The sequence below is a fragment of the Papaver somniferum genome, unplaced genomic scaffold, assembly GCF_003573695.1.
Source record: "Papaver somniferum cultivar HN1 unplaced genomic scaffold, ASM357369v1 unplaced-scaffold_10, whole genome shotgun sequence".
NCBI classification, from domain to species: Eukaryota; Viridiplantae; Streptophyta; class Magnoliopsida; order Ranunculales; family Papaveraceae; genus Papaver; species Papaver somniferum.
Window position 1 is genome coordinate 15,080,769 of NW_020618825.1, and position 10,671 is coordinate 15,091,439.

Below are 10,671 nucleotides of genomic sequence, written 5' to 3' on the forward strand. Positions count from 1 at the left end.
TTTTTTTTTTTTTTTTTTTTTTTTTTTTGTAAATCCCCACTCGGATGTCAATGAGTTTCGAAATCAGGTTGCTGATATCATCTCTCAACCATTTTACCACTGTACAACATTAACATATGCCAGAATCGAGTAAAGTGTGCATACCACAATATCACTCCACACTCTAGAATTTAAGTAACTTATCTTCTTACACGGTTGTTAATGGAAACCTTGATTGATAAGGGACAACTGAATTCAACTTTTGTTTTTACTCTCCTTGTATATCAGTGATGAAGAGAGTGACGAAACCAGGATTCTATGTTCGGGTGGGCTAAATTTTTTTTTTTCCACCAATACTCTATTTTGATTTTTTTCAAATGCAATAATTTTTTTTATGGATACCTTAAATTAGTGATTCCTAGACTATTTTCAAACTCCTTAAATTGAATTTGGATTCTGGCAATTACAGGGTTAGAACCTTTACCTTAGGAGGGAGCATGAAAGCCATCAATTACAATAATCATAAATGTAGTGAAGCATGCAACGTGAAATGTTGCCTTTCTTTTTTTGCATACCAGACTTGAACTCGTGAATTCTTTCCTAAACCTCATTCTCTGAGGTGGCTGCGGACCTGCGGTTTTATTGTTACATACATAGACGTTTTTGTCCTTTTGAAATGTTGCTTCTCCCTCGTGCCCTTTTCAATATATTTGTGTTTGCCGAGGGAGAAAAACCAAAAACTAACCAGCTAAGAAGTGATAATTTAGTTAAGTGGTGCACGCAGTGAACTATTGTTGACAATTTTATACTAAGGAGGAGTAAATTAAACAAGAATTGACATACGATTTATCTAAGTGACACATAATTTTATTTTATTTTGGTTTTGACACAATCTGCTGGAGAAACAATGTTTCTTACTTAACGACTAATGCACGTGGGACCATGTTGCAATCTCTTTAAATTACCTCCATGTAGGGGTGTAAATCAAGTCAGGCCGGGCTGCCCGGTCCAAAAATTAAGACAGGCCGGGCAGATCAGACTTAGTATTTGTGAGTCCGTAAAAAAATTAGGTCGGACAAGCCAGATAAAAGTAGATAATTTGCTATCCAAAATCCGCTTTTTATAAGGCAAACCAGATCGGGTGGGGCATGCCCTTGTTTTGTAAATAATTTTTTAAAGGAATTTAAATTTTTAAATATGGATGACATTAAATATATTTATTTTTAATACAATATTTTTTTTGTTTCTGACATTACATATCGTGAGCGATAGTATTATCTTTTATTTAAATTTGAATTATAAAACTTTTATTTTAGCCTATAATAAATAATTAATTAGAATAAAATAAACTTTCTAGATGAACAAATATATTACCATTAATGTTTTTATAAATAAAAACAACTATATATTTTATTTTTCTAATTACACAATTAGAAAATGACAACTTTTAAGTCTTTTAAAGAGGATACTAATTGATTGATGGTATATAAAAGGCTTTTGGCCGGGCACCGGGCTGGGTACCAAGCTGAGGATCATAAAAATCCAAGACCGCCCAATAAATTAATCCAGGCCAGGCTAGGCGGCCCGTGACGGGCCATAACAGACTTTGGGCTACTTCGGGTACAAGCAGGCTCGGACAGGTACAGGCAGACTGAGTATTTTCGGGTATTATTTACACTCCTACCTCCATGTAGATTCACAACTTCTTAATGGGCTAATTCAAAATTATACCTGGACTAAATTTCACATGTTAAAAGTGAAAACTACAGAGAAACCCATTTTTTCAGATTTTCTAACCGTGAAACCCACGGGCGCAAAACTTCATGCGCACTCCCATTTTCACAAAGAAAATTATTCTGAAACCCATAATTTATAAAGTTTTGTTTTACTCTTTTCTGAAGGAAAAACTACTTCTTCAATTCGTTTTCTTCTTCCTCCCAGCTGTAAATCTTCATCAACACTTGAATCAGATCGAGAACGATTATTTGAGGTCGATGGAGTTATGGCTGTGTTTTTGCAGAAAGATAGTTGAAGCTGCTGCCGAATCTGGTGATGATTGAAGAGAATATTTGTTGTTGCTGGTAATGCATATGTTATGAGATTGATGGGGGTTTTGAATCCGTTGCTGCTATGAAGATTGAGATGATGAATTAATGGGTTTCTGTGATGGTTAGGGTTGCAGAAGAGCAGGAGAAGAATTTACAGAAGCAAGGAATTGGTTAGGGAAGTTGAAGGTTAGGGTAGGAGATGAACAAGGGTTTCGATTTTAATCTGAATCGGTGTTGCAATAGAGAAGAAATTGTGGGTTTATCAAGAATTAGAAGATGGGGTTTGAGATGTTCTCGAAATTATGATTGAATAAGTCTATTGGTGGTACAAATTGCAGGCATGAATTGAAATGGCTAGGTTTGATTTCAGGGATGTATGGTTGTAACAATGGGGGTTGCAGATGGAACAAGTACTTGTGGTTGCGTTCAAAGAAAATTGAGAGGTTCAGCTCGAATATGAATGATTTCAGTTGGATAGGTTTACAACAACAAAGAATTGGTTGTTTCTGTGGAGTTTACAAGAATCCTTAATGGAGATGGAGAAGTGTTGTGTTAATGAGGAGGAGTTGATGATACAGTGGGAAATATTGTAAGAAGCTGAGTTGTAGCTGTTGTAAGTGAACTTAAGTTTGCCGTGAGAGTGTGGTTGAATCGAGAAGGTATGGCTTGCAGCTGTTGGTTATTCTGGTCTGTGAAGATTTGGGTTGTTGTTGTGGTGATGAGTTGTGGAAATAAAGGGATAAGTGTTGTTGCGGTGACGAAATCAAGAAAGACATCTAGGATTCATGTGTTGCACAGTTATTGCAGTGGTTTGCGGTGAGTGTGTGGTTGCAACTGAATATGAAAATGTTGTTGTTTGTTGTTACCGAGAGAAGGGGATTGCAGGCCAGAACAAGAAAGAAATGAGATTGTTGATTTGTGAATGCAAGGGTTCAGCTGGTTGGAGTGAAGGCATTATTGGTGACTTGAACTTGAAATGAAAGTGGAAGAGTGGTGTTTGCTTAAAAAGGGATTTAGATGGAGAATGAACGGGATGAGTTGATGCTGCTTAAGAAGGGATTTAGATGTATGTTAGGGAAGGTGGAATTGTGGTGTATAACATGTTATGCAGATTAAAATAGCTGCATAACTTGTTATGCATAAAACTGAAATGGTGCATAACATGTTATGCAGATTAAATTAGATGCATAAATTGTTATGCAACATATTGAAAAGGTGCATAACACGTTGTAGCAATTTTTTTGTTACTATTGAAACCAGCAAAAACAAAGACTGCATAACTTGTCATGCACCTACAATAATATCTGCATAACATGTTATACAGTCGTGAAAATGGATGCATAAAGCATTATGCGACCACTTTTTTGTAAACACTGAAAAAAATGATGCATAACTTGATATGCATCCAAAAATATGGTTGCATAACGCATTATGCATCAACCTTTTTTGTAAGCACTGAAATTAACCAAAACAATGGATGCATAACTTGTTATGTAGTTGAGAAAATTATTGCATAATTCGTTATACGTCTTTTGTTTTTTGTGATGTTATTTTTTTAGGCATATATATCGTTTTAGTGGTTGCATAACTAAATTAGTAAATGCCTGAACCAAAATATGGTTGCATAACGTTTTGTGCATCTTTTGTTGCGCCTTCGTAATGTGTTATGCATCTTTTTTTGATGGTTGCGTAATGGTAATGTATCAAGTTTTCTAAAATTTGTCTACAATGATGATCACCTCCGATTTTTTCGTGAAAAACAAAAATTTGATATTGTTGTTGGTACTCGTTGTGTCGCTTTTTTAAAAAGCTTTTCAAGAATATAAAATTTATAAACTTCCAAGACGCAGTTTTTTAGATATGTTATATTCTAATTTGTTTGCCAATTATACCCCATATTTCATATAATTATGGGTGTCCTAGAAACAAAAATATGTCTTGGGCGTCACAAATCAGCGTTTTCAAAAAATTTGGGGTGGGCTTCACCCAGGTAAGTCACCCCTTTATACCGTACCAAGAGATGCGACTTGCTGGCTTGCTGCTAATTAATGGATCCCTTCGTTGGTAAATGGTAAGGAACAGTGCTCTTGGATAATTGGATATCAGCAACATCGGCTCCAGTTCCATCTGATGGGTTGAAGCAATGACCGCATATCTTGACCCCACATCTATGTTGACTGTGGTGATGATCAAGATCAAGATGTTAGTATATATCTCATTGGTTGACTTACTGTTCCAAACTGTCTGTCCGTAGGTGAAAACATACCTCATTGGTTGATTGCTGCTCCAACTGCCTGTCCGTACGCGAGGAAATATTCATAGGTTGACTTACTGCTCCAACTGCCTGTCCGTACGCGAGGAAATATTCATAGGTTGACTTACTGCTCCAACTGCGTAAAATAAAGAAAAAATCCTAAATAATTTTCACCCTAGTTATTCGTTTCCCGAATTCCCCTCTTTTCAGACCAGGTATTTATTTCACTAGACTTGGGCCTGTGCTACGCACCAGGCATTTTCTTTCTTTTAACTTTGTGAGTCGCGAGGCGAAGCGTGGCGATGCAATTTCGATTTGATGTGCGCAGGACATTGACGCGTCCCGTGACGATGTATTTTTGATTTGGTGTGGCGGGGCGACTACATTAAATAGGTGGAGAAAATATAGGGAATATGTGTAGATTTTATTAAATTTTTCCTTTTTATTTTCGCATATATTTATTTTTTCCTTTAATTTCAAGAAAATAAAACTAGTTATAAAAATCCAAGGTGACCAAACTTGTGGTACAAAATCCCATTCAAATGTTGGGATCCATTAAAACTCCATCTTAAAAAAAATTGATACAAAAACCCAAATTTTTAAAAATTGATACAAAAAACCCCAAATTTCAAAATTGGTTTCATCAAATTTTACTTTTTTTTTGAGGATTTTTGTGTTACTTTTGTTTTGATGGGTTTTTTGTGGATGAATAGTGACACCTTTGGGGTTATAACTCACGGACCGATTTTAATATATGTGTGTTTTTTCTTTTTCTTATATGTATTAATTTGGAAAAAGATGTTCTAATATGGTAGGTACTCCGCTTCCAAATCGAATTTGGACTTCCATAAAATTTCAAACACGTTAAGTTAAGAAATTTTTAAACCAATTATACGCTGCCAAGTGTCCTCACCAAAACATTTGTTTCACAAAACTCAAAAGAGACATATTTCGACCAATAGAAAGCGAGGATTTCCTCACCGTTTAATGTGAGAATTTTTTTTGTCTAGGCCTTTTAGATGAGCAAAAACTACAGCTCTTCAAAAAAACAAAAAAGACTCGTTATATCACTATAACAAAACTGGGCACGGGAGCTACCCGGAGAACCACTTCAGCTAAAGAGCAGCTTTAGATTCGGAGTTATACCCAAGGAAGATACAGAACCCCGCACATCGTTTTTCAAATTTGGAACTTCATCACCTATCATCATTCGATTGTCCAGGCTACACATCCATCCACTTACTAATGGGATTGCAAAAATATTTTAGTCATTTATCCAAATATTTTTAAAACATTGTTCAAATGGACGAGTAAAAATTAATATGAGTGAAATGGACACTAATAAAATAGCAAGGATGAAACCGAATTCATCCTGACTTAAACTTAAAAAATAGTAAGGATGAAACTGGATGCATCCTGGTGTAAATTAAAAATAAGAAAAAATATTTAAAAATAGGTAGGATGAAAGTCTTTACATCCTTGCTTTTTTTACATTTTTGTCCATTTAAACAGTATAAAAATCTAAATATCATTTTCACCCAAGAATCTTTGATTTTGGTTTTTTTAACCAATTTTGTGTTTATATTTCCACTTGTGGTGTGGCTCCAAGTGATTTTCTGAAGAAATTAAACTGAATGTTGCCTTAATTTAATACTATCAAGTTCAAAGTAGAACGTAATTTATAGTATAAACATATCAATTACTAATAGATTCATACTACAATACATAATTAAGTTTGTGCTATAAAAGAGGACACCCCTCTCTAAGTCTAATACATATTCTAACCATCTCTCTCTTATAACTATCAAATCCGGTTTTCATTTTCTTCTTCTTTTATTTTCGCAAAAGAGGCAAGCCTCAACGATCGGAATCCTGTCAGAGTTTGAATTGGAGTTCTATCCAGCTTTGATGGATCTACAATTCTCATCAACTATGCTTCTTTTAGTTTTCTTAGTTCCTTTTTTGTTCATGGTTTGGATGAACACAAAAATGTCAACCAAGCAGAAACTGCCTCCGGGGCCAAGAAAACTACCTCTCGTAGGAAATTTGCATAACATGTTAGGCTTGACGCACCAGACACTCAGATATTTGTCCAATAAATATGGACCCCTGTTGCACTTACAACTTGGTGAATTTTCTGTTGTCTTTGTCTCTTCACCAAGAGTTGCGAAACAGATAATGAACACCCACGACTTGGTTTTTGCAGATAGACCGGAATTTTTTGCTGGAAAAATTACTGGATATGATTCTAGTGGTATATCACTATCTCCCTATGGCGAATACTACAAGCAAGTAAGAATGATTTCTACAATGGAGATCCTTAGTGCCAAAAAGGTTCGGTCATTTAGATCACTAAGGGAGGAAGAAGTGTCAAATATGATTCAAGCGATTTCATTGAAATCCGGGTCTCCAATCAACTTGAGTGAGAAACTTACATCCTTGAGCAATGACATAGTCTCCAGGGCAGCATTCGGTAATAAATGCAAAAATAAAGAAATGCTCGTATCAGCACTGCAAGAAGCCGCTAGTTTGGCAGATCTTACCTTTGAAGATCTATTCCCATCACTGAAATTGCTTCATTTTATTGGTGGAATGAAAGAGAAACTTACGAGGATACATAAAAAGATCGACACGATTCTTGAAGAAATGATTGAGGAACACAAAAGGGATAGATCATTGAGATATTTAGAGGAAGATTTTGTTGATGTACTTCTTCGGGTTCAAGACAGTGGTGAGCTTAAGGTTCCATTGACAACCGATAATATTAAAGCAGTCATTGCGGTTAGTAATCTCTCGGTGTTTAATTAATTATGACTGCGTATGCATAAATGAAAGTGTTTTTGTTTTGTTTTTTTCGTTTTTTTTTTTGTCAGGATATATTTGCTGGAGGAACTGAATCTACTGGCACTACAATAGAATGGGCCATGTCTGAACTGCTGAAAAATCCATGTATGATGGAGAAGGTACAAACTGAGGTGAGACAAGTCTTCGACGGGAAGAAACAACATGATGAAACGGACATTGCAAAATTGGAATACTTGAAGTTAGTAGTCAAAGAGACCATGAGACTACACCCTCCAGCTCCACTCTTAGTTCCAAGAGAATGTAGGGAGAGATGTGAGATTGATGGATATGATATCCCGGCGAAAACCAAAGTGGTTGTGAATGCATGGGCTATAGCAAGAGATCCTGAATATTGGAATGACGCTGACGAATTTCAACCAGAGAGGTTCCGTGGCAATTCAGTCGATTATAAGGGCACCAATTTTGAATATATTCCGTTTGGAGCTGGTAGGAGGATCTGTCCAGGGATTTCGTTCGGGGTAGCTGTTGTGGAACTTACACTTGCTCAATTACTGTACCACTTTGACTCGAAGCTTAGTGGAGAAGGGAAACCAGAAGATCTAGATATGACAGAGCTCTATGGTATAACAGTTAGAAGAAAATATGATTTGGTAGCTATTCCGATCCCTTATGTTCCTTCATGATTTGGCTAAATGTTGACAATTACAAGTAATAATGCTTATTCCATTTGTAAGACAGACCAAGTGTCTGTCTGGTTTAAAAAGCACCTTTTCTTTCTTTGTTTTTGTTATTGTATGCGTGGTGTGTGGTGTGTTTGGTGTAAGCACATGAGTTGTCTAGTGTTAAGGATAGAGAATCATATGCTGAAGACTCTCAACCAAAACAGCTAGCATACCGTGTATGAAGGAAATGACCGAGTATTTTGCATCTGCTTTTAGATAAGTCTTACGGTTCTTTAGTTAGCATTAAAATAGCATCTGTTGCTTTTGAATAGGTTGAACAGTTGTAACAACCATTGTATTCTCTCGCATAAATAACAAGTCGACTCCACAATTCTATGTGTTGAAATCATTCCTCCAAATATCTGTTCTAAGTTGGTATCAGAGCGTCAATCCAACGCTTCCGTAAAAACACAAAAAAAAACCCTAAAACACCATTAATGACTACAACATCTAGCCTTCGAAAAATCCAGATTCATCACCTGGTAACTCTCAAACACACAGAAACCAATCATCTTCTGTGGAAGACACAGTTCAAACCTATCCTAATGGGATATGGTCTCACGGGTTTTATTGATGGAACCAAGGTAAAGCCTGCTAGAACCCTACCTGATAGTGATGATATCAACCCAGATTTTACAGAACATGAGGCATGTGATTCACTGTTGGTTGGATGGCTAAAATCGACTCTTACACCTGAAGTGCTCGCTGAAGTTGGTGGACTGGATACGACAAAGCAAGTATTGGATAAGATAGAAAGCTATTTTACACCAAGAACAACAGGAGGAACAACAACAAGAATCCACGAAACAACAACAATTCTCAGCATCAACAAAGAGGAAATCAGGGAGATCAAGTCTGTCAAATTTGTAATAAGAGGAATCACACGGCAATCGGTGCTGGTTTCGATACGAGAAAAGAAATGAAAATCAACGTCAGACTGCAGCTTACATAGCATTACCAGGTGGACAGAATGATAATGGTTGGGTAACGGACACGGGAGCTACTCACCATCTTACTCCAGATTTGAGGAATCTCACTATTCCTCATGAGTATGATGGTACTGAGCAAGTACACGTTGGTAATGGTAATGCACTAAACATTTCCAATGTTGGTAATGCCTCTTTCCTTTATAAGTCAAGATCTTTTGTTTTGAACAACATTTATCATGTTCCGCAAATAAAAACAAACTTGCTGTCAGTTACTCAATTCTGCAAGGACAATGATGTATTTTTTGAATTTCACACATCTTACTTTGTTGTAAAGGACAAGCAAAAGGGGGCAACACTGCTGCGAAGGATGAATAGGAATGGTCTCTACGTCTTTTCGGGAACAGACATGCTAGCACCTTCAATAAAGCCACAAGCTCATGTCTCTTCTACTCTACCACTGTGGCACCAACGTTTGGGTCATCCAGCCTTGCGTACGGATTCCGAAATTTGTCATCAAAATTCAATTCCAGTCTTAAGTAATAGCTTTGATTTCTGTCACTCCTGTCATGTTAGTAAAAGCAAGAAACTACCTTTCTCTCTTAGCGAAACTGTTTATGATAAGCCGTTAAGCTTGATAGTCTCTGATATTTGGGTTTCACCCCAGCTGTCTAGACTTGGTTTTCGATATTATATTCTCTTTATGGATGTTTATTCACATTTTACATGGATTTATCCTCTTGTCCAACGTTCTGATGCATTACATACATTCATTCTCTTCCGTAAACAAATTGAAAATCTTACAGATCATAAAATTAAGGTTTTTCAATCTGATAATGCACTTGAATACAAAAAATTCACGTCTTATCTAAATGACTCTGGAATCCAACATAGGTTTTCTTGCCCACATACATCACCTCAGAATGGAATTGCAGAACGTCTTATTCGCCATGTAACTGAGTCTGGTTTGGCTCTTTTGTTTCAGGCACACATGCCACAGTCCTTTGGGATGATGCATTCTCTACATCTTGATATCTCATTAACAGGCTCCCTAAATCCAAATCTGAGAGAACAACTCCTCTTGAACTCCTATTTAATAAGCAACCAGATTACACTTTTCTAAGAGTTTTTGGTTGCTTAGCCTATCCCTGTCTTCGCCAATACAATAAACATAAACTAGAGCCACGATCTCTTCTGTATGTTTTTATAGGCTATAGAAGTGCTCACCAGGGTTACATGTGTTTGCATCGTGGAACAAACATAATCTATATTAGTCGTCATGTTCGTTTTGAAGAGAGATCATTCCCTTTCATGCCTATTCCACAGCAGATGCCATCGTCTTGTTCAGGTATAAAACCCTCTTGTACTAGTTTACCGTTTTCTCATCCATTTGGAAAAACTAGTATCTCAGCTGCTCAAGAAACTGGTACTCTGCAATCACCTCTTCACAGTGATTCACCAGCTCAATCATCACCAGCGCTGTCGACTGCTTCTGCATCACCAACAGTTCCAGGATCTCTGGTGTCTACAACGCAGATTATAGAACCACTCAATGTTTCTCAGGCAGTCTCAGGCAGTTCTTCCACAGACTTCAATCTGCAGATACAACACGACGTTCAGCAGGAAGTTGAACGGCCAATTCAGCAAGTTGCAGACACTCATCCCATGGTTACAAGAGCTAAGGCAGGAATCTCACCCATTCAAAAATTATGCTTGACAGCAACAAAGTATCCTCCTCCTGAGTCTGATTTCATGGAGCCAACATGTTTTTCTGCTGCGAACCAAGATCCAAAGTGGAGGGGACCGATGGATGATCAGATCAATGCTCTTATTCAAAATTGTACGTACTCATTAGTTAAGTATGAGCCTGGCATGAATGTGGTGGGTCTAAATGGGTATTCCGTGTTAAGCAAAACCCAGATGGGAGTATCGAACGA

The 10,671-nt window shown here is 37.0% G+C and overlaps 1 protein-coding gene across 1 annotated transcript; it reads left to right on the forward strand.

Moving 5' to 3' along the window:
- Window positions 1-6,059: 6,059 nt before the first annotated feature.
- Window positions 6,060-8,148, forward strand: LOC113326606 (premnaspirodiene oxygenase-like). The gene is made up of 2 exons (XM_026574302.1): window positions 6,060-7,062; window positions 7,155-8,148. The coding sequence occupies exons 1-2, from the start codon at window positions 6,190-6,192 to the stop codon at window positions 7,767-7,769; spliced, it is 1,488 nt and encodes a 495-aa protein (XP_026430087.1). The 5' UTR covers window positions 6,060-6,189; the 3' UTR covers window positions 7,770-8,148.
- Window positions 8,149-10,671: the final 2,523 nt, after the last annotated feature.